The 25,049-nt window shown below is 41.6% G+C and overlaps 1 protein-coding gene and 1 pseudogene across 1 annotated transcript; one reads left to right on the top strand and one right to left on the bottom strand.

Moving 5' to 3' along the window:
• The first annotated feature begins 5,588 nt into the window (after positions 1-5,588).
• LOC103122237 (olfactory receptor 7C1-like) lies at positions 5,589-7,030 on the top strand. Its single transcript, XM_060182204.1, has 3 exons — positions 5,589-5,940; positions 6,226-6,404; positions 6,974-7,030. Exons 1-3 carry the CDS (start codon positions 5,589-5,591, stop codon positions 7,028-7,030), a joined length of 588 nt encoding a protein of 195 aa, XP_060038187.1.
• Positions 7,031-11,087: 4,057 nt separating this feature from the next.
• On the bottom strand, positions 11,088-11,993 carry LOC103122238 (olfactory receptor 7A10-like; annotated as a pseudogene).
• Between the last annotated feature and the right edge of the window lie 13,056 nt (positions 11,994-25,049).

Below are 25,049 nucleotides of genomic sequence, written 5' to 3'. Positions count from 1 at the left end.
CTTTCTTCGATGGGGAGACGCTTTTAAAAATAGATGCCTGCAATCCTGCAGGAACAGTCAGAAACACCCTAAATGGAATTTCAAAGAGCTTTTTGGACGAGGACGCCCTCCGGGGACTCATGATGTACATGTAAGTGAATTACAGCTGTAAAGTCTTCACATGAAAAAGCATCTGCTCAAATGGAACCCCTGGAAATCCATTTGGACCCCTGTTCTCTGACATCGCCCACAAGATGGCATGACTACAACACACCCCCAGAAACCAATGATGTGACCTGGCACAACCTGAAGAAACAGATTCACAGACTCCAAAGCTCACTTTCTACAGAAAAGCAGAATTCTGGTGACTGACATTCCCCATTGAGACAGATGTGTTCATCTCCTGGCATTTCTTCTGTGGTCATCTGCTTTCGACTGACACTTCCATCGGACTTACTGGTACACCTCTTGAACACTTTATACAACTTTACAGCAGCTTCCCTTTACACTGCTGGGTTTCTCAAAGACTGACTGCACCCAGCTGCCTTGGGACTCTATAGGACACACATCCTCGCCTGCAGGCCCTGTTCCCAGAGTCAGGAAACCTCCCCTCCTTACTAGGTCCTACCCCCAGAGGCAGGAAAAACCCTTTGATCCCCACAGAGGCAGGAAATGCCTTTTGAGGCCATAGATGCCCCCAGAAGCAAGAAATGCCCTTTTGCCTGTTAGGCCTTGCCTTTTGAGGCAGGAAACGCCCCCCTTCAGGCCTCCCCTTGGCATCACACTGGTTCTTGTTGCTCCCCTATTTTGTTCCTCCATGTCTTATGCCAGTTCTTTTTAAAATACCTGTACGATATAGGTTTCTGTTCACCTCACACTCCTGATACTATGGCCATTAGTTAAAAAGAAAGGGGGAATTGTTGGTATGCTTCTAAGACCCCTCCTGTTTCATTGCTTTAATCCCTCCTGCTTAACACTGTATTCTATTTACATAACCACTGTTAACTAAGCACTACCCTGCCTGCAAAAATCATTTTCAAAAATCATTTTATTGGGATATAGTTGGTTACATTACAGCTGTGGGAACCTGGGAACAATTTCTCATCCCCATGTGAAAATCTTCTGCCCAACTCTCACTCCAAACTTGGGTGTTTTTCATCATCTTAGTGTAGTGAGTCTTATCACAGAGGTGAAGCTATACTATTGAAACTCTCAAATCATGAAACCAACGATTCATTACTTAATTAAATGACTAACAAATGCATTGATTTCAATGATTTACACATTTGTTTATCTTCAGTGTAGAATGGATTTTCATTACCCTCATAAAAATTTCTACACATACTTAATAATATCAGACTTTACCGGTCTGTGTATCTTTTTTATTTTTCTCTGTGGATCTTACCACATACTTCTGAGTAATTTGTAAATATCTTTTTTTCTGTAAGATGTCTTTGTATTTCTCCTATGCCATGTTGTTTTCCCTTGTTTTTGATTTGTATTTCATCCCTCAAGTTCTATTCAAGACATGTTACTCACTAGTTGACTGGGAGAAGGGGGTAAAAAATGCTTCATTGTTAGGAGAAGGGCCAAGGAAAAGAGACTCCTGAAATCAAACAAGCTCACAAAATGGAACACTAATCAGATCTGAGTCTCTCGGGAATTAAAAAATCCACAGGAAAGTATTCCTTTGTGTCCAGGCCAGAGTCCCACAGGGAAGTGATGAGCTCAGGGGCTAGAGAAACAGAGGATGAAGCCTAATGAAAGACACTGAGCTGAAAGTACCCACCCTTGCCATTCCCTCAGTTGGTGTAACTGTGTGCTGGCCAAGGAACACTGGTTTCCCTTGGACCACTCAATTTGTTAAAGAGACGGGACATTCATGCCTTTCTGATGAGCATTCAGGAAGCAGAGCTACTGCTTCCAACGTCAACCATCCACAATAGTTTTGCGCTTCCACATGGAGATCTCCCCCTCTGAGACCACATCTAGGTGAGTCAGAGAGAACAGCAGAAACTTCAGGGCTGACTTAAGAGGGAATGAGAACTGAGAACTTTTTTTTTCCTCCGGAGCTTATCTGAGACAAAACGTAGCAACTTTTCATCAAAGAAAGAAACAAACAAACAAACAAAAAACCACAACCCTTCCTTTTTTTAGGGTGAATTGACATTTTGATTCATGTGTTATTCTGGTTATAGAAAGGAGATCATTGGTGTTGGGACACTTCCATAACTAAGGCTTCTCTCTCCTTATATTAGTATCTCTGGGGCCAACTGGCTTATTATATTCTTACCTCTGGTGTCTATTTCTTTTCTCTCCATTTCTGAATTGGTTTTTAAATTTTATTTCAGTATCAGTTTAATATGACTCTAGATAGTCATATTAAACATGAACCCTGTGTTTATATAAGCATAGAAAACTTACTCCCCTAGAAATTTTTTGTGGTGTTTTAATTTATTATGAGTGAGAGGGAATGAGAGGAGTGAGAGATAACTATATCACTGTTCACCTCTGACATAAAGAACCTGAACTGGAGTTGGTGTATTGCACCAAAGTAAAAGACTCTGGGGTGGGTGGATGGGGAGAATACAGGTCCAAAAAGGATGACAGAGGACCTAGTGGGGGTTGTATTGTTATATGGAAAACTGGTAAAAGCTATGCATGTACAAACTATTGTATCTGCTGTCAAATGTAAAACATTAATTCCCCAATAACGTAATTTTTTTTAAAAAAAAGGTGAGTTCACCATTTTTAATTGTTGAGTAGTATTTCATTGTATATAGGCCACAACTTATTCAACCACTTATCTGTTGTTGGACACCCAGAGTTCTTTCAGATTTTTGCCTATTACAAATTGTGCTGCTATGAACATTGGTATACACAAATCTTTTTGGATAGGTATATTTGGTTATTTGGGTGGGCCACCACTCAGCCCCCAGTGGTGCTTATTTTTATTCGACATAATTACCTCAACTTCCATTCATTTGCTTCCAAATCGTGCAATCTCATCCTTTTTTAAATTTTTAAAAAATATTTATTTATTTTCCCTTTTGTTGCCCTTGTTTTTTTATTGTTGTTGTAGTTATTATTGTCATTGTTGTTAGATAGGACAGAGAGAAATGAAGCAAGAAGGGGAAGACGGAGAGGGGGAGAGAAAGTTAGATACCTGCAGACCTGCTTCACTGCCTGTGAAGTGACTCTCCTGCAGGTAGGGAGCCGGGGGTTTGAACAAGGATCCTTACTCCAGTCCTTGAGAATCTCATCCTTTTTTTAATTGAAGAACAGGACTGATTTTTCTGATGTAGAGACATGGCAGGGAGTCCGGTGGTGGTGCACCTGGTTAAGCTCACACATTACAATGTGCAAGGACCCAGGTTTGAGCCCCTGGTCCCCACCTGCAGGGGGAAAACTTCACAAGTGGTGAAGCAGTGCTGCAGGTGTCTCTCTCCCTCTCTGTCTCTCCCTCTCCTCATTGTTTTTTCTCTTGCAGCATTCAGGATCCTTTCTCTATCCTTATTCCTTTTCATTCTAAATATGATGTGTCTTGGCATCTTTCTGTTTGAGACTCTCAGGGACTCTTTAACCTTTATGTCTTTTATGTTGTATAGAGTAGGGAAGTTCTCAGCCATTATGTCCTATAGAATACTTTCTTCCTCTTCCTCTCTTTCTTCCTCTGGTATGCCAATAAGACATTATTACTTCTTTTTTTAAGTTATCCCATATGGATGTTGTTGTTTTCAGTATCCCTTAATCTATTGCCTTTGTAGTTCTCTTACTTCTTTCTTAGTTTTCTCTAATTCATCCTTAATCTTGTTAATTCTGTTTTCTACTTCACTTATTCTGTTCTCTCTCACCTCTACTGTTTATGGAGCTCAACTATTCTGTTACTCTGTTCCAATATTTTAGTTGCTTGTTTTGCTAATTGTGCTCCAAGCTCAGCTATTTCAGCTCTGTGACTACCTCAATATCATTAGTGATTTCTTTCAGAGACTGATTTGCTGTTTCCACTTTTCTGATATTATTTTCAAAAGCTTTCCTCACTCCTGAATTACTACATCAATGAGTGTTTGGGTACTGTCCTCATTCCTGTGTGCTCCCACTTTTTGTGGATTTATATCTCGATTTTTTCCCTGGTTCATTTCTCCAGTGTTTCTTCTAGGTTTAACCACCATATTTGGTGTGATATGAGATCCCTCTCTCACCACTGTTCAATCTACTAGTCACACTTTCGTGGATTGACTTATGTCTGAGTAAGGTACTTAAATAATTCACAGTTAAGAAAATTACAGTCATTTCAGTGTTATCTCAATCCCTAAGGTGAAGCACAGTGGTTGTTAAACCTTCTTTTTTCATTTATCTTCCCTTCAGGCTATGGGATCCTGAAGGCTTTTTAACTATAAGTAAATTTTTTGAGCTTAATTTCTCACTTGTGTTCAACAGAGAAAAAAAACAGGGTGGAGTAGATATCACAGTGGTTATGCAAAGAGAGTCCCTGCATTGAAGACACAAAGTATCAGTTCCAATCCCTGATGCAACCCAATCAGAGTTGAGCCAAGCAGTACTCTGTGGCCCTGTGTTTCTGAATAAATCCTGATTTATTCAGGATGTGAAAAAGGCTCCTACTATACAGCTATACCTCTGGACTACTGGGAGTATAGATTTTTTTTTCTCCTGAGTCACCTGGCCATTTCTCTGCTAACCAATGTCAGTATAGGATATTCCTGCTGCTGTTCCATCCCGTAAGGGACAACAACCAAGAAGACCCACAATTATAAATTGGTGAGGTTTAGTTGATCTTTTTCCTCCAGAAGTCTTTTTGTTGATAAAACTCAATCTGATTTTGTGTGACAATTGGCAAATTGCTGGACTGGTACCAGCCACTCCTGAGTAGGTATGGGATTTTTGCCCCAGAAATCTCTCCTTAAGCCCCTCTCTGTCCATGAGCCACACTCGTTTGAACTCACTCCTGACTTGGAGGGTTCACCAAGTAAGCCTGCCTAGGGATATTCTCAGATGATCCTCTTTGGTATTCCTAGTTGATCAGGGAGAGGCAAATGCAGCTGCTGCTACTTCATAGTCATGCACTTGGAAATTCTCTTTTCTTTTTCAACTAAACATGAATCCATCTTCTAGGTGAGGAATTTATGTGTGTGTTATCACTCCTTTGCACATTATTTCCTCTCAGTAGACATCAAATTGAAATCCTCTATTCATATGGTGTATTTCTCACTGATTTTTTTCATCCTAATACTCTCTAAGGACCATCTGTCCATCATTGGAAGTAGAAGATTTTTAACCTGCTTTATACTTCCCATGCTACCTTATAGCAGATTCTTGGGCTGGGGTGAGAACATAGAAATACTACCCAGGAATTGAAAACAATAAATATAAGTAAATATGATATGGAATGTGTAACAAATGTTGGAGAGTTTCTACAATCTACAGAAGAATTATTTTAGTGAAAATTATTCTTGGTAAATGCTTTCTTCCCTCGTAGCCACCTCCACAACATAGAACCAGAGAATGATACACTTATTTCCGGCTTTCTCCTCCTGGGCTTGACAGGGGACCCAGAGCTGCAGCCCCTCCTCTTTGGAATTTTCCTCTCCATGTACCTGCTCACTGTGTGGGGAAATTTGCTCCTCATTCTGGCTGTCAGCTCAGATTCCCACCTCCACACCCCCATGTACTTCTTCCTCTCCAACCTGTCTTTGGTGGACATCTGCTTCACCTCCACCACTGTCCCCAAGATGCTGCACGACCTCTGGACACAGAGCAAAGCCATCACCTATGCGGGCTGCATCTCGCAGATGTTGTTTTTAATACTGTTTGCAATATTGGATGACTTCCTCCTAGTTGCAATGGCCTATGATCGCTATGTGGCCATCTGTCACCCCCTGCACTACACAGTTATCATGAATCCTCAGCTCTGTGGACTTCTGGTTCTGGGTTCCTGGCTCATAAGTGTCCTGAATTCTCTGTTGGAAAGCTTACTGGTGTGGTGACTGTCTTTTTGTACAGACCTGAAAATCCCCCATTTTTTCTGTGAACTCAAGCAGGTGGTCCATCTTGCCTGTTCTGATACTTTTGCCATTGACTTGGTGATGGTTTTCTCAGCAGGGCTGCTAGGTGGTTGTCCTCTGTCTGGGATCCTCTACTCTTATTCTAAGGTCATGAACTCCATCTGTAGAATCCCCTCAGCTCAGGGGAAGTATAAAGCCTTTTCCACCTGTGCCTCTCACCTCTCTGTGGTCTCATTATTTTATTGCACAGCCCTAGGAGTTTACCTGGGTTCTGCTGGTACCCAAAGCTCACAACCAATTGCAGTAGTCTCAGTGATGTACACTGTGGTCACTCCCATGCTGAACCCCTTCATCTACAGCCTCAGGAACAAAGACATCAAGAGGGCACTGAGAAGACTCTTTGTACAGACACATAAGGACCAATATCCCTGGACTGGATGGTGGCACAACTGTTTGAGAGCATGTGTTACCATGCAAAGGGACTCAAGTTCAAGCCCACCATCCTCACCCGAAGGTGGAAAGCTTTCCGAGTAATAAAGCAGGGCTGTAGGTCACTCTCTCTCTCTCTCTCTCTCTCTCTCTCCATCTTTCCCTCCCCCTTCCCTCTCAATTTCTGGCTATCTCTATCAAAGAAAGATAATGAAAAATAAAAATAAAATTTTAAAGTCCCAATAGTCTTTAGTTGAGCTAATGCACTGATTATTGAATTCAACCCCTCAGACTGCAGATGTTCAAAGTTTTCAACAGACTACACAAGTGGAACTCACCTCTTCTGATCATTTTCTAGAATGTCCACTTCTTTAAAATCAGCTTTTCTGCTCAAATAATTAACTTCTGCTAAGTCTATGATAAATTGATTACATATATATGTATATATATATATATATATATATGAGAATACCACAATGAAAAGTATTTTTTTAATTTTTGTTAATAGTTTAATGGTGGTTGACAGGAATGTAAAATTGCAGGAATGTTATGGATTCTGCGGTGGGGGCTTTCAGGTCCTGCTGCATGGTGTTGAATGAGGACCTAGCCTGATGTTGAGAGTATTTTTCATAAAACTGAGATATTTGACACATGTAAAAACCACTCTATCTAATGTAAATCATTAATTCCAGAAATAAATATATATATATGTAAATCACAAAGGCATAATGCCACATAACACCCAGCACTAAGGGTGTGCATCTTTCCCTCACCCATACCCACCATAAACCACTAGAGTTCTCACAAAGTCTTAGAGATGTTTTGCTAGATTTCTTGCAAGTTGATGTGTCTCTGTTGTCTATATTTCATGCATGAATGAAACAATCGGATAGTTGTCTTTCCCCACCTTGATTACCACAAAATGCATGCACACCTCTGGAAGACATTAATATCATCTTTTTTTAATTAAAGAGTAGTATTTGATGTAATATCTGATAATTTCCTTAGATGGTCATCTCTCAGTGGGTTTTGAGGTTGTATCCACACATCGGCTGTTGTGATGAGTGTAGCTGTAAGCATAGGGCTGCTTGTCTGGGCTAGTTTCACATGAATTTAATGCCAGTTTTACTGAATGAATAAGTCTGAGTGTGTATGACTCACAAAGGAAAATAAAACTACATTTGGCAACTAAATTCATTTATATAATTTCACTGGAGACAACAAGATTCCACAACATTTACTCAAGCCTGTCATTCTGACAGCACTATAGATACTAGTCTTCCTGATAAAGTGACTTCAACACCATCCACCATTAGGGTCAATCTACTGAGAGAGGAGCTCCAACTTCCCAGAACCCTGCTCCACTAGGGAAAGAGAGAGGCAGGCTGGGAGTATGGATCTGCTGGTTCTCACGTGGAGTGGCTCCAATGGGGGGGGCGGGTAATCCTCTGACCCTCCATCACCAGCTCTAGTAGCTGCATGAATTAGAAAGAGGCATCAGGAGACATTCTGGTACAAGCATCCATCTATTTGAAGATGGGTACAGGCCTTTATACTGAATTAAACAAAGAACATTTTTCACATATGTTAGAAAGTACAGGTTTCTTAAAGGTCAGCTTGCCCCTATGGTAGGGGGCTGGTATGACAAGAATTGATGAGATACATAAAGGTTAAGACAATTAGTTTCCATGATGCAGGCAAGTTAATTATACAAAGGTATTTGAGAGAATTATAGGGGTTAAACCAGTAAGGTGAGGTAGAGAAGAAGAAAAGCAAAGCTTGATGTAAATCACAGATATCAAAGATCACAAGGAAACAGAATATGGGGTCTTACTGCCTGGTGCTGCCAGGGGTGTATGATAGAGTGTGTTCTCCTATATGATCAAAAGATGAAGTTATAGTGGATGTGTGAACTTTGTGAACTTTGAGTGAGCCCTCAAGAAGGCAGCCATTTGGCCTGCTAGTAGGTGAAACTAAGTGTGAGAGGCTTGTAGGCTTTCTGTGAGCTTGAGAGACTGACAAGGAGAAACTGAGTCTGGGAGGTTTTTCCCTCTTGGCTCATCTCTATAACAAGTGGGGTGTTTTTTCAGACCTCCATCCAAGGATGGGATAACTCCCCTAAGCTCTACCAAGCTTTCACATAGTTCCACATGGTTCATCCTGTCAACACCCATGTTCAGTGGGGAAGCAATTACAGAAGCCAGACCTTCCACCTTCTGCACCCCATAATGGCCCTGGGTCCATACTCCCACTGGGTTAAAGAATAGGAAACTATCAGGGGAGGGGATGGGATATAGAGTTCTGGCGGTGGGAATTGTGTGAAGTTGTAACCCTCTTATCCTATGGTTTTGTCAATGTTTCTTTTTTATAAATAAAATAAAAATCTACTGAGAGAGATGTTATTGGCATCGAACTCTGAGATTTTCATCTGGAGCAGAATTCCCTGTGATGAGACCCACAGAGCTTCCATGGCTACAGTGTGTACTGTGATGACACTGCTCCCTGTGGTAGGTGCTATAATTGCAAGGTTTGATATGTACAGCTTCACGCATTAGGACATAGCACAGGAGACAGGGCACTCATGGAACCCTGAGTTTGATCACTGGCATCATAGGAACAAACTTGGAAATCCCCTAGGGAATTCCATGAATGTGGAGCAATGCCAAGGGGTCTCTCCTCTCTCTGGAACTCATGGTGGATCAAGCAGACATAAAAGTCTTTTTTGCATAGTCACTATATTGTCTCTCCAAGCCATATTGTGAATTAAATCACCTAAGTCTCTCTCTCTTTTTAAGATTTTTTAATATTTATTTATTTATTTCCTTTTTGTTGCCCTTGTTTTTATTGTTGCTCTAGTTATCATTGCTGTTGATTTCGTCATTGTTGGATATGACAGAGAGAAATGGAGAGAGGAGGGGAAGACAAAGAGCAGGTGATAAAGACACTTGCAGACCTGCTTCACTTCATGTGAAATGACTCCCCAGCAGGTGGGGAGCCTGGGGCTCGAACCAGGATCCTTATGCCGGTCCTTGTGGTTTGCTTAACCCGCTGTGCTATTGTCCAGCTCCCCTAATTTTCTCTCTTTTTATTTCACCTTCAGTATCACTTCATTTATTTTTTTTTTAATTTTTTATATTTATTTATTTTCCTTTTTGTTGCCCTTTTTTATTGTTGTAGACATCATTGATGTTGTCGTTGTTGGATAGGACAGAGAGAAATGGAGAGAGGAGGGTAAGACAGAGAGGGGGAGAGAAAGAGAGACACCTGCAGACCTGCTTCACTGCTTGTGAAGCGACTCCCCTACAAGTGGGGATTCCCAAACCTCAGCCTCTATCTTTCCTTAGTGGGGGGCTCTGGAGAGATAGGGTACCAGTGTACACTGGTGAGGTCATCTGCCCATGAAAGTGAGGATGGCATCATGGTATCATTTGCAACTTGGTGACTGAAAAGGCATTAAGACATAAGGCAGAAAAAATTGTTTAGTAATCAGGAACTTAAGGTAAAAACATAGAAGATTAAATTTGGGGGTCTCCATTTTGGAAAAAAAAACTAGTAGGTTTATATTCCAAAGGGCCCATGACTTTACTAATGATCCTGAGAGCTAACATGCAGGTGGACCCAAGTTATTGTCTCAGGAGATGGTGTCAAAGTTAAAAATAGAAAGCTGGATCTGGGCAGAAAGTAGCTTCCAAATATGGGACAACTGTATAAGTATTGTTAACTGTAAATCCATCAATTTGATCTGAGGCCCATATTCAGCACAGGAGTTAGTGTAACCTCTGAATCCCTGTCGGTCTGAGTTCACATTCTGTGGTTATAGCTAGGAACATTCTAGACTGCACTCATTGCAGGAACCATCTTCCTTGAGTGGTAGAGTATATTGACCCAGCCTTTATTGGGAGAATGGAATATTCCCTACCATTGTTGATCCACATTGAGAACAAGGTCCTGAAGTGGCCCACAAGAGGATCCACTATGTTGTTCCTGATGGAGATGACCAGTGACAGTGCAGAGAGGGATCTGTTAGAGGTCTAGGTCCATCATGTCTGTGTGCGAATCCCAGGATTCCCTGACCTGGATAAAGGGGTTGCCTGGTAATGACCAAAAGAACCATCATTAAAGTATGCTGGCCTCTTGCCCTTATCCAGCTTTTGTAGTCCTTACCTTGTCTGAGGGAATTGAAATAAAAAGTAGGTGAGGAGGGTCTCTAGGTCTAAGGAGAAACTATTTGTTTAACTACTTTATGGTACTTAATATAAAAAGTGTCTTCTTTTAATTATTTATTTATGTATTCCCTTTTGTTGCCCTTGTTTTGTATTGTTGTAGTTATTACTGTTGTTTTTATTGATGTCATCATGGTTAGATAGGACAGAGAGAAATGGAGAGAGGAGGGGAAGGCAGGGAGGAAAGAAAAACACCTGCAGACCTACTTCACCACTTGTGAAGCGACTCCCCTGCAGGTGGGAAAAAGTGTCTCTTTTTCAAGGTCTTTCTACTTGCTTGCTGTATTTATTGAGACACTGCTAACTATTGTACACTTTTATTTAATGTATATATTTACCCCTAACTTGACAACAAGGTTTTTAGTCTTCACATCATTGCAACTTCTTCAGTCCCAGGACAACTGTTCCCTTCATAGTTGCTGTCACAACCAGCCTACTCAGAGCCCCCCTTGATGTCTTTGTTCCGGAGGCTGTAGATGAAAGGGTTCAGCATGGGGGTGACCACTGAGTACATCACAGAGGCTACTGCACTTGACCATGTGTTGTGACTACCAGCAGAGCCCAGGTAGACACCTAGGGCTGTGGAATAAAATAAGAAGACAACTGAGATGTGAGAGGCACAGGTGGAAAAGGCTTTGTACTTGCCCTGAGCTGAGGAGATTTTCCGGATGGCAGATGCTATCCTAGAGTAAGAGTAGATGATGCCCACAAATGGAGCATAGCCAAACAGAACAACAGAACAGTAGACCACAACATCATTAAGTAAAGTGTCGGAACAAGCATGTTGGATCATCTGATTGAGATCACAGAAAAAGTGGGGGATTTCCAAGTCTTCACAGGACAGTCTCAACAGTGTTAAACTGTGTAACAAGGAGACCATGATGCATGTAATCCAGGAGCCTAGAAGCATCAGCCCACAGAGATGGGGGTTCATGATGACTGTGTAGTACAGGGGGTGACAGATGGCCACATAGCGGTCATAGGCCATCACAGTCAGGAGGAAGTTGTCTAGTCCTGCAAAAATTATGATAAAGCATATCTGAGAGATGCATCCTGTATACGTGATGACTTTGTTCTCTGTCTAGATGTTGTGCAGCATCTTAGGGACAGTGGTGGAGGTAAAGCAGGTGTCCACCAAGAACAGGTTGGAGAGGAAGAAGTATATGGGGGTGTGGAGATGGGTCTCTGAGCTGACGGCCAGGATGAGGAGAAGGTTTCCCCACACAGTGAGCAGGTACATGGAGAGGAAGGTTCCAAAGAGGAGGGGCTGCAGCTTAGGGTCCTCTGCCAAGCCCAGGAGAAGAATCTGTATGGCCTGAGTATGATTGTCTGGTACCATTTGATGAAGCTTATGTCTAGGAATGATATAAGAATGATGAATTTTCTGTGTATTAGAAAACAAACTGAATGGTAATAGTTTTTATTTTTATGTCAAATCTGGCCATCAAGGAGATATTTGAAAGAGTCCCTGGAAAAGGCAGATAGGGATGACAAAAGATGAAAACTTAGTGCAGGAGGTAAACATTGATCCTCTTTGTCCAAAGTTGGAAGCAACCAGTTGTCCAACAAATATGAGTGGTTCAGGTAGTTGTGGTTCATATCCACAAATGTCTTTTAGGACAAATGTCTGCATCATTCACAACAGCCAAGGAGTGGAAGCCACTGAAATGCCCACTGACACATGAATGGGTCAAATAGTTATGGGATATATACTCTTTGGAATACTACTCTGCAATTTCAAAAGATTATAGCAAGCCCTTTGTGGTAAATTGGTGGAACTGGAAGTGACTCTGATTAGTGAAGTAAAAATTGGGAAGATAACTATCTGACCAGTTTGTTCATTTGTGGAATATAAATAGTTAAATAGATTCATATATGAAAGTGTAGGGAAATTGTAAGGCATGGTTGAGCATGGTGTGGGACCTCCATTGAAAAGTGGGTGCCCAGATGGCATGACCTTTCTATCAGTCTCTCTTTATTTGAGATAGAGCATGGAAGACAATGACCACCAGGAAAAAGTTCCCTCTGTCAGTCTCTCTACCTCACAAAAGACTCTACATGTGGCCCATTTTCTTGTTCTCTAACCAGTTGGTTTGTTTACTCAGAGGTTAATAGAAATTCATCTTCTCTGATCATATATGGCTCACACATCATTGTTCTGCTCTGTCAAACTATAACCAGGGACATTCTCCTTACTCCACCACCCACTCTGGGCCTTCTAATCTTACATGATCTATCTTCTCTCTTAAGGCTCCTCTCTGTCTGCTGGTTATTGATAACCTTACTTCCTTCATTCCTTTGATCAACTAAACCCCTTGTTCAACATTTACTAGGAATGCTCTGACATTTTCCCAACCCCCTATTTCTCTTTGTCCCTCTTCTCCCAACCCATATATGGAATGAATAACTTACTTCCTCCTACAACCCCTTATAAACCCTACTATGCTGTTCAATAAATGGATCATTCATGAAACATTCCCCTGGTAATCTCTGGTTTCAACTCTAGCTATGAACACAGGGAGAGATCCAGTCAGCTCACTCCTACTGCCCCGGAACATTCTTTCTGGGCCCCCACATCTGGTGCACAACAGAGCGGGTAAGTCAGGAGTTTTTGTCCGGGAAGAGGCCACTCCATGAAAGTCCAACATGAAAGAAGGAAAGAAAGAAAGAAAGAAAGAAAGAAAGAAAGAAAGAAAGAAAGAAAGAGAGAGAGAAGAAAGGAAGTAAAGAAGGAAAATAGATTGAGGGAGGAAGGAAAGAAGAAAGGAAAGAAAGAAGGAAGGGTGAGAGGGAGGAAGGAAGGAAGGAAGGAAGGAAAAAAGGAAAGAAGGAGGGAAGGATTGGCCTTGATCCATACTCCCAGCTGGGGAGGAGTGATAGGATAAAGATAAGAGGGCTCTAAAATCCAGTTCCATCAGCACCCAAAGATACAGAAGGAAAAAGGAGGGGGGAGGTGGGGGGAGAGCAGCAGCAGCTATGGAACCCCACCTCTCCAGAGCCCTACCCTGCTAAGGGAAGTCATAAATAGGCTGGGGGTATGGGTCAACCTATCAATGCCCATGTCCAGCAAAGAAGCAACTATAGAAGCCAGATATCCCCATTTCTACTCCCATCTTCTACATCCTATACAAAATGTGGGTCCATATTTTCAGAGGTCTAAACAATAAGAAGTTACCAATTGAGAGAACGGGACACAGAAATGTAGACATGGGAACTGTATGACATTGTACCCCTGAAATCTTACAATCTTGTTAACCATTATTAAATTACTAATAAAAATTTTTAAAAGACAACAATAAGTTACCAGTGGAAGCAACAGAAAAAATCAAATCCATACAAAGAGAAGCAACACATACTTGTGCATTAGAACAAGTAGGATTGAAAATGGAAAATTTGTATGAACATACAATAGAGATTCAAAATCCAGCCCTATCAAAAGCCTAACAATTTTCCACACAACAATAAACAAGAAAATTATAATGTGTGTAAATAAATACTGCTGACCTCAAATAGACAAAAAAAAAAGTTGAAAAGAAACATCTGCTTGGTTAGTGGTATTGTAAATTGGCCCAGTTACTATGAAGAATTCTCCAATGTTGAAATGATGGAAATACCATGTTGCACATCAATTCCACTTCTAGGCATTTGTCCAAAGAGCACAACTTTATGGAGGGAATGTTGGTTTATAGGATTTTTTGTTTTTAGTCACAAGGGCACATTTCCACATTTCTCCAAGACAAGTGTCAAGACATTTCACCCTCAACCAAGCCGTCATCCTATTATACCATAAAGACTAAGGTCCCACCCTCATGTTTGGGAGCTACACTCCTCCCTAATGCAGTTTTCTTAAAACTGACACCATCATCTCAGACAATATTTTAGCTCACTTGCATATTAACTATCAGGATCAGGAAAAAAAATTACTACAGTCATGGGCCCCATGGAACAAACATAAAATAGACTTCTTAGCTTCTTCTCGCCCAAATTCCCCTATTTTCATTTGCTCTATGCTTACCTTTGAGCTCTTATTTTTTAAACAATTTATCTTGCTTTATGTCTTGCCACCTTTCAGCCACCGAGTTCCCTATGTTACTATAATTCCACCCTGAATTCCCTGAGCAGATGACTTCAGCAGTGTGTCCTGAAATCTCACCTCTCCAGAGCCCTACCCAACTAGGGAAAGATAGAAATAGGCCAGGGGTACGGATACACTTGTCAATACCCATATCCAGTGAAGAAGCAATTACAGAAGCCAGACTTTCCATCTTCTGCACCCCATAAAAATCTTTGTCCATACTCCCAGAGGGATCAAGATTAGGGAAACTTTCTATGAAGGCAAGGGGATACAGAACCCTAGTGGTGGGAATTGTATGGAATTGTACCCCTCTTATTCCTACAATCTTAACAATCATTACTAAAACGCAAATAAAATAAAATATAAATTAAAAACAGAATTTTGGTCCTAGGGGGTGGGAAGTGACTCACCCAGTTAAGTACACACAATATGAAGCACAAGGACCCATGCAAGGATCCAGGTTTGAGACCCGGGCTCTCCACCTGCAGTGGGGTGTGCTTCATGAGTGGTAAAGCAGATCTGCAGGTATCTATCTTTCTCTCCCTACTTTCCCCTCCTCTCTCAATTTTTTCTCTGTCCTATTTAATAAAATGTGAAGAAAAGAGCCTCCAGGAGCAGTGGATTTATAGTGCCAATACTGAGTTGAAATGATAACCATGGAGGAAAAAAAACTTGGTCTCTACTTTCCCCTTAGTAACTATACCTTCTCCTTATGAGGGGATCACATCTGTGATGATGGATAGAAATTACATTTGTACTATATGCAGTTTTAATGCAGTACACATTAATCTGAGGTGTGATTATAAATCCGTATTCTCTGGGAAAAAAAAGAATTGACCCCTCTAATCATGTTCATTGTTTGGAAGTAAATTCTCATTTTTTTGGTTTGTTTTAAATGGTTGTATTTATGAGACTCTGACCTAGGTTTGAGTATAAGAACATCCTCAGGTCCCTGGAAACACACATACAGCAGGGGAACAGCAGATGAGAGAGAATGAGGGCCATGTTCCATATAGTCCTCAATACAATCCTTAATTTTTTTCTTAAATAAATAATGTGTCTCAATACAAAAACTATACAAGTAAATCTTTCAGAGTCAAATTATCACCACCACAGAAGAGAAAATATATATATACACAGGGTGTAGTGGAATAAGTATACCATAGACAAGTAAACTTCAGGAGTCACAGATTAAAGTGTGGCCTCTACTGAGACAAATCTGAAAAGCTTTAAAAACAGACCTGGGAGCATGGAGAGGTGTGGGCACACAGGATCATGTCTTTTGAGTACTGGTCTTAGAGGAACTGGGACGGGGAAGAAACTTCAACAACCTGGTGTCTTTCAGTCCCAATTGATGCCTTGGAGGCCCAGAAAAACAAAAAGATCAGTCAAAACCAACCCATCCTTCAGAGAAAGGAGTGAGATGTCAACAGGTGTGAAGGCCTTATTGACCCAGCGTTTCCTGGGGGAATGCGAACAGAAGAAATATGCATTTTATAACAGAAAATATAGAATTGCAGAAGTGAGGAATTGAATCACAGGACAGTGAAAGAAAAGCTGAGTATCTGAGTGTTGATGTCAGATGCTGTCTGAACTTGGAAAGCTTATTGACTCATTCTAATGAGAAAAGACTCACCTGAACAGTGAAGACAGTTCTGTCCATTCTCCTAAGAGGGTTCGTGGATTTGAATTTAATAACAAGTAGAGGGTCCTATACATTTTTTTTTTACAAAATAGATAGGGAATCTCATTAGCATGCCCCTATATGCATATGAACACATTGTTTCATGTTAACACCCACCCTTAAAAGTGAACCCTTAAGGGCAGCAGCAAGTGACTCACCCACCCAATGGAGTTCACCTATTACCCTGCACAAGGTTCTGGGTTTGAGTCACAGGCCCCCACATGGAAACACCTGCAAGAGGGGAGCATCATGAGTGGTGGAGCAATGCTGTGGTGCCTCTCTTCTCCCACACCTCTTTCTCTTCCTCTTTCTCCCTCCTCTCTCTCTCTCTTTCTCTCTCTCTCTCTCTCACACACACACACACACACAATATTACATTACTCAGAAATAGTTATCCAAGAACAGACATATCACCATTGGTCTATCTTCTGATAATATATAAGGTTCTGTTCAGGTGTCTTAATTTTTTCTTAATACGCTCCCACTTCACTGCTTATGCTTCCAAATCTACTGCTCTATTTTATGATTCCTTAACTGAAGAACATCTTGACTACGTTGTATTTTTACTGATATTTGACCCCTTCCACGGATGCCCCAGTCATCTGGAACCAAGATTGCATTCACATTTCTTTATTATAACAGTGGCCATTGGATGATTTTGTCCAGCAGATACTTGATTTAAAAAACAAAGGTTAAGGAAGTCCCGCAGTAGCACAGCGGGTTAAGCACACATGGTGCAAAGCACAAGGACTGGTGTAAGGATCCTGGTTCGAGCCCCAAGCTTCCCACCTGCAGGGGAGTTGCTTCACAGGCGGTGAAGCAGGTCTACAGATGTCTCTTTCTCTCCCCCTCTCTGTCTTCCTTCCCCTCCTCTCTCCATTTCTCTCTGTCCTATCCTACAACAATAATAACAACTACAACAATAAAACAGCAAGGGCAACAAAAGGAAATAAATAAATAAATAAATTTTTTTAAAAAAAAAAGATTAAATTCATTACAAATAAAGGCATTATGGAACTTAGAAGTCAAACTGGCAGTCTCTTAGCCCTGAAGCTGGTATGTTCATTCACCATTTAGATTAACTCAAGGACAATATCTTGGCTTCTACTCTCTCCAGACCACTCCTGGAGAATCTGCTGTGTTCTCAGACTCACCTGGATGGGACCTCAAGTGTGGAAACTTAAAATCCTGTGGATGGTTGGTGGTAGCAACTAGACCTCTTCCCCCTGAGAGAACAGCAGGAAAGAAGGGAGGTTTGGTCCTTGAGACAGACTTTTAGATCAAAGACATCAAACCATGCTGTTGAGCTCCAGTTCACACAGGCTGAGGGAATACAGCCGAGGGTTTATTTACAGCTCCTCATGTCTGCTCATTAGGAGATATCTCCAGTGATCCTTCTTCTGAAAACACCATTTCCCTGAGTAACATGGTAATGGATACACAGGAAAAGTTTCTTGCATATTCTGTCTTCCCAAGAGACCCGGCTCACAGTCACACCCAGTTAGTCTCTTACCTCTTCAGGAACTCACCTGCTTTCTGGAAGTCCAGCCTCCCTCTACCTCCTCTCAACTTTTCATTAATAATTTTCCAAACAATAGACTGAGTGGTTAGACTTACTAGCTTCATTCCACCCTAAGATTCTGATTCTCATATCCTCATTTCCTACCTTTTGGTTTCTGTTTATTAAACATTTTGTCCTGCTTTATATCTTGGCAGATGCAACTATGATTTCAACTTGAGTTCTCTGGGCAGAGGACTTCACAAATGTGTTCCAGAATCTCACCTCTCCAGAGCCCTGCCCCACTAGAAAAAGACAGAAACACACTGGGAGAGTATGGATACACTTGCCAATGTCCATGTCCAGCAGAGAAGTGATTACAGAAACCAGACCTTCCACATTCTGCACCCCAGAAGAATTTGGTCCCATACTCCCATTGGGGGAGAAATGTTATGGGAAGATGGTCAGCGGACACTAAACACCAATTTCATTAGGATCAAAAGTGAGAAAATGAAAAAAAATGAATGACATTGATAAGTAATAACAGGTGTAGGTGTGACTTAGCAAGGAAGTAAGGGAAGGGACTTGGGACAAAGCATAATGGCTATGCAAAATTCTTACGTGCCTGAGGCTCTGAGATGCCAGGTTCAATCTCCAACACAACCATAAGTCTGAGCTGAGCAGTGCTCTGATCTTAGACTATGTCTTTCTTTATATATTTATTGCTCATCAAAATAAAATTTAAGAGAAAGAAAGAAAGGGAAGGCAGACCCATAGGAAAGACAGGCATAACAACAAAAATAGACCCCTTTGTGGGCCCCCATAGGATCTTGCCCTCAACCTGGATCAACAATGGTAGATAATGTTCCAAAGACAAAGATTCTAATTTTCACCTTTAAAGAAACCAATTACATCTAATAAGTAATGGATGTTTTTTAATGAATGACTTCATGGCTACCGTTCAATGGTCTCACAAGTAGAAATCTCTCTCTCTCTCTTTAAATTGGGAAATTAATAGTTTACAATAAATACAACTGTTCGTACATGTGTAAAATTTCTACATTTTCTGCAAAACACTCTCATCCTCAACCTAGACCTTCTTCTACCATCTTGCACTAGGATCTGAAAATCTTGCACCAGAAACCAATTTTTATTTTTCTGTGATACAGTAAATCCAGTCCTAGTTGTGTTGTCTTTGTCCCCTTCAATTTTTATTAAAGATTTCTCTCCAAGGGCTCTATAGTTATGATTCTCATTCATTTATGCAACTTAGAAGGATGAAGAGAGCAAGCATTAAACTCTGAAAACAGTCCTATGAAAACCTTCCCAGTTCTCAAGCTGCAGGGCTGTGGTACCCAACTAGGAAAGAGTTAGTCTCTTGGAAAATGCTTGAAAAAAATGTGGAGACATTCCTCCTCATCATTACTGGAAAGCTATTGCCAATACTTAGTAGGTTAAACTAGATTATCTGCTGCAAATCCTGTAACTTCTAAGATAGTCCCTACCTTAGTAACTCTCCAGCGGAAAAGTTCACTGACCACAGTGAAAAAATATGATTCTGGACTAGTTGGTTATGTAGATATGGTTTGGTCCTTGTGGAGATAAGTCATAGAAAGGGAAGAAAGAGGGATGGATAAGTGAAAACATCTGAAAGGTGTTATCAGAACCAGGAAGTGGGTCCTTTCAGGTTTTCTTTATTATCAATAGCAGCTAAAGTTACTAGAAACCTGAGTCTGGCATAGCTGAAGGGTCTGCATGACTGGTTGAGCTGCTGGATTAGAAGCCAGAGACAGGTGATCGAATCCTGTTTGTGCTATTGGATCCCATAAGTGCCACTGAATCCCATGAGGGGGAGGAGGGGATTCATGATTACTCTTCTGTATATTTTTATATTTATTTATAAAAAGGAAACACAGAAAACCATAGGATAAGAGGGGTACAACTCCACACAATTCCCACCACCAGATCTCCATATCCCATCCCCTCCCTTGATAGCTTTCCTATGCTTTAACCCTCTGTGAGTATGGACCCAAGAGTAATCATGAATCTAAAGGCTGGAATAGTTCAGATGAAGAGCTGGGGGTCCCCATTTTTTTAGTTGGCCTATTTTAGTTATATTCCAAAGGTGCCATGACTATACTAGTTTTTTTGTTTGTTTGCTTATTTGTTTTTTCTGAGCCTGACATCTGATAAGCAGGTGGATCCAAGTTATTGGTTGGATAGATGATATCATGGCTGGAGAAGGAACCAGAAAGCTGGATCAGGGAAGAGAGTAGCTCCCAAATATGGGAAAGGTATATAAATATTGTTGACTATAAACCCCATCAATTTGATCTGATCTGGGGCCCATATGGTTCATGATTAGACAACAATTTGTTTGGCTTTATATGTTAACTTTTTTTTCAGCCACCAGGATCCAGATGCTAAGATGATGCAAACTGGACTTCCCTAGACAGATAACTCCACCAATGTGTCCTAGAGCCCCGCTTCCCCAGAGCCCTGCCCCTCTAGGAAACAAGAAAGATAGGCTGGGAGTACGGATAGACCTGCTAAAACCCAGGTTCAGCAGGGAAGCAATTACAGAAGCCAGACCTCCCAACTTCTGCACCCCATAATGACCATGGGTCCATGCTCCCAGAGGGTTAAAGAATAGGAAAGCTATAGGGGATGGGATATGGAGTTCTGGTGGTGGTAATTGTGTGGATTTGTACCCCTCTTATCCTATGGTTTTTATCAGCGTTTTTCTTTTTATAAATAAAATTTAAAAAAAAAATAGAGAAGAGAAAGGCTAGGGAGGTAGCCTGATGGTTCTGCAAAACAGTCTTCTTTTTATGAGGTCTTGCTCAGCCTATAGCTGTCAGGTTACTGTGGGAGGTCTCCACTTCTAGAATACAAGGTTCCTATAAAAAATGAACATTATCGAGTCATAGGATACCCAATCAGTGCACAAACCTGCCTTCTTTCTTGGTGAAAACAATGAATGGTGGCAAACAGAAACTGACAAGCCAGGCCTACAGATAGCATCCTCTAAAACAGTAGCTTACTGAAGGATTTAATAAACCCAAGAAGTGAAAAGCACATCAGCCAAATAACTCACTTAAGGAATAAGCTGTTTTGAAATGGATACAACTTGGTGTTTGAAGCAAATGTCCGACAGCACTGAGAAAAATCTCTGTCTCGCTCATAAATAAATAAATCCTTTTTTTCAGAAAAGAAACGAAAATTCTGCACATAGAAAACTGTACAACATATTGGAAATAACACAGACCTCACAGATGAGGAAACTGACACCATGCTTATGAATCAGAAACATGAATGTAGTGAAAATAAATGGTTTACATAAAGAAACAGAGAGATCCAACCCAGACTCCTATGATCAACTAATGTTTGTCAAGGGTGTTCAAAACAGTAAATGGTCAATATGATTTCTTCTTTTGTGGTGAAGCATGTTTAATCAGTTACCCAGACAAACAGAACACAATCAGCTACAAGACAAATCTAAAATGTATGAAATTTTGAAAAATCAGTGTGTAAGAATATTCCAGAAACTGCTACAAATCTATTCTTCCATTATTATATGTGATGGTTCAAGAATTGCATCACATACTAGCCTTCTAATTTTTTATCTTTTTACAAGTCCCTCTGTTTCCCAATAAACGTATCTGTGATTAATAATGGTTTACAAGATTGTAAGATAGCAGGGCAGAGTTCCACATTGCATCCACAACCAAGTTCTGTGGCCCCACCATCCCAACAATAACCACTAAGGTTTTCACAATATCTTGGAAAGTTTATCTTCTTCTTCTCCTTCATCTTCTCCTCCTCCTCATTCTCTTTATTCTCCTTCCTCTCCTCCTTCTACTCCTTCTACTTCTCCACCTCCTTTTCCTTCTCCTCCTACTCTTTCTCCTTCTCCTTCTCCTCCTTCTCCTGCTTCTCCTCCTCCTCCTTCTTCTCATCCTCCTTTTTCTTCTTTTTTTTTAACAGAGCACTGCTCATATCTGGCTTATGGTGGTGCAAGGTACTGAACCCTGGGACTTCGGAGCCTCAGGCAAGAGGCTTTGCAAAACTGTCATTTAAAATTCGGGGCTCCAGCAGGCTGGGCTAGCTTCACGGTGGTGAACAGACACTCGGGAACACACGGCTAGGCTGAGAAGCTGCAGTTTAATCTTTACTCATGAGCGGGCAAATCACCACACCATGTGCCTCCCCATCATTCTCCTCCAGCAGCTGCTGCTGGAACCCTGGACGTCCGTAGGGGTTCTTTTTAGGGCAGGGACAAGCGGGGCCCGTGAAACTAGCAGGGTTAAACCACAATCTTCCAGAGGTAGGGGGAAGGGGACCAAACCAACACGGAGAATACCAACATATTCCCCCTTCTTTTTTTTTTTTTAAATTAAATGACCACAGTATCAGGGGTGTGGGGTGAACAGAAACCTATATCATACAGGCATTTTCAAAAAAAAGAAACTGGCACAAACATGGAGAAACATATAAGCGAGTAACAAGAACCAGTGTGCTGCCAAGGGAAGGCCTGAGGGGGGCGTTTTTGGCTCTGTGGGCAAAACTTTATCAGCTAAAAAAAAAAAATTCTGCCTCTGGGGGCTTCTTTTGTCTCTAGGGGGTGTTGCTTACCTCGACAGGCATTTTTTAGCATGGGGGGAGGGTGAGGCCTTGAGTCTCAAGGCAGCTGGCTACAGTCAGTCTTTGAGAAACCCAGCAGCATAAAGGGAAGCTGTGAAGTGTCCAAGAGGTGTACCAGTGAGTCCGTTAGAAGTGCCAGTGCAAAGCAGACGTCCATGGAAGAATGTCAGGGGGTGAAACGCTGTATGAGGTAAGGTCAGCTGTTGGAATTCCAATTTTCTGTAGAGAACTTGACAGCTGCAATTTATTTGCTATGAAACAAAACTTGTAGCAGGTTAGAAGTTTATCACAATTGATAACTCTATTACAATTGGAAGTCCCTTCCAGCATGATTCCAAGGCTATTTAAAGTTCAAACAATAAAATGTGGAAAGGCAAACATGAACCATAGAAAGAAAAAAGCCTCAGGCATGAGAATTATTAGCATAACCATAGCGCAATCTAACGTTTCTAACTGAGAAGGAATTTGAGACTTTTACATATCAACAATGTCTTTTTAACCTTTTGTTACACCCATTCAAGATGGAGACACACCCTGGGTGTGCACAGGGGTTTTTTTCTTTTTCTTTTGAGACTAACTTAGTTAAAATATATTGATTTTTAACTAATTTCTAACTCAGACTTTAAATGTAAGTTAATTTTACCTTTATGAGAACTATGTTGAAAACCTTTTTCGGGAGTCAGGCTACAGCACAGCGGGTTAAGTGCAGGTGGTGCAAAGCACAAGGACCAGCATAAGGATCCCGGTTTGAGCCCCGGCTCCCCACCTGCAGGGGAGTCACTTCACAGGCGGTGAAGCAGGTCTGCAGGTGTCTGTCTTTCTCTCCTCCTTTCTGTCTTCCCCTCCTCTCTCCATTTCTCTCTGTCCTATCCAACAACGATAACAACAACAATAATAACTACAACAATAAAACAACAAGGGCAATAAAAGGGAATAAATAAAATTAAAAAATTTAAAAAAAAGAAAACCTTTTTCATTTAACTCTGTCTGGTAAGAATATAGCCTTAAAGTTACATTTTTAACCTTAAAGTTAATGTTACCAAACTTTAAACATACATATAAACATGGTCTTTAATACACAAGGAGAGTAACCTTTGTTATGAAGACATGTCATTTTAAACACAAGTTTAGATCTGTACTGTCTTAGCCTTTCGGGGAGTACCTTGTCTAGCAGTGGCCTCTTGCACAACTTCAGCTTTAGGAATTGTAGGTAGCGATCTCTGGATGAATCTCTGTGTATTCTAGCTCGTCTGCCTTCAGACCAGAGCTGAGGATCTCGGCCAGGGGGCCCAGTTTTGGCAGGGAGCCCGCGGTTTCCGGGTGGTCTAGGATCTGCCCAGACTTCATAGCAGGAGGGTGGGCGGGCCAGCCGTGCAGAAGGCACACGCCTAGGTGCCCCGGAGTGGCCAGGATAGGCCACCATGGCCCTGCCCCATGGCCCTGCCATGTCTGCTGCCCTGCTTCCAGTGGCCGAGCAGCATGGAGGGAGCCCATGCCCAATGCCCTGCGCCATGTGGCGGAAAGCCGGCTCCTGCAGGCTGGTGTTGGGCGGAAACCACAGAGTGGTCCAGAGATAAATGTTCCAGAAATAGCAAAACAGTCTCATGAAGAAAGGGCAGAGGCCTTTGGAGATCTCTTCACAAGCAGAAGAGAAGGCCATAGTGCATAGGTAGCCAAATTGTCTTCACTTATCTGAGAGATGCACAGGTCAGGTCCACGTGGGCACCATTTGTCATTAATGTCCGGGGGCGCCAGCAGGCCGGGCTAGCTTCGCAGCAGTGAACAGAGACTCGGGAACACACGGCTGAGCTGAGAAGCTGCAGTTTAATCTTTATTCACGAGCGGGCAAATCACCACACCATGTGCCTCCCCATCATTCTCCTCCAGCGGCTGCTGCTGGGACTCTGGACATCTGTAGGGGTTCTTTTTGGGGTGGGGACAAGCGGGCCCGCGAAACTAGCAGGGCTAAACCACAATCTTCCAGAGGTAGGGGGAAGGGGACCAAACCAACACAAAAAATACCAACACAAAACCATTATGCTGTCTACCCCCAGAAAATAGTTGCTGTCAGATATGGGATACAAATCTTCTTCTTCTCCTTCTTCTCCTTCTCTCTCTCCTCATTCTCTCCTCCACCTCCTGCAATTGATTCCTCTTTCTTCTTCTTTTTTGCAAGTTCTTGTGCATCAGTTCTCTAAGTTCCAGAGATAGCACAGTGGTTCTGCAAAGGATCTTCATTCCTGAGGCTCTGAAGATCCAGATTCCATCACCAGCACTACAATAAAGGAAAGCTCAACAATGTTCTGGTTAAGAGGAATAAAATTAAAAAAGGAAATCAACTGTAGAGTAGCATCAAAAATTTAAATATAGATGTCTCAACGTGTAAACAGAAAAAGAAAAGTATAATCTAAATCTACATCAAGAGCTAAAATTTCCTGGTGAGCTAATTATGAGCACTTGTGTAGCCCCAGGGTGATCAGCACTTTGAGACCGC

The sequence above is a fragment of the Erinaceus europaeus genome, chromosome 23, assembly GCF_950295315.1.
Source record: "Erinaceus europaeus chromosome 23, mEriEur2.1, whole genome shotgun sequence".
In the NCBI taxonomy this organism is placed as follows: domain Eukaryota; kingdom Metazoa; phylum Chordata; class Mammalia; order Eulipotyphla; family Erinaceidae; genus Erinaceus; species Erinaceus europaeus.
This window is presented reverse-complemented; position numbering and strand designations above follow the sequence as displayed.

What these genes read in the sequence shown, in the direction of transcription:
- LOC103122237 (XM_060182204.1), top strand. Translation starts at nt 5,589, where the DNA reads ATGTACCTGCTCACTGTGTGGGGAAATTTGCTCCTCATTCTGGCTGTC. An exon ending in GGTTCTGGGTTCCTGGCTCA is followed by an intron (nt 5,941 to 6,225) that starts TAAGTGTCCTGA and finishes CCTCTCACCTCT; the next exon opens with CTGTGGTCTCATTATTTTAT. An exon ending in GGGCACTGAGAAGACTCTTT is followed by an intron (nt 6,405 to 6,973) that starts GTACAGACACAT and finishes GTAAAATTGCAG; the next exon opens with GAATGTTATGGATTCTGCGG.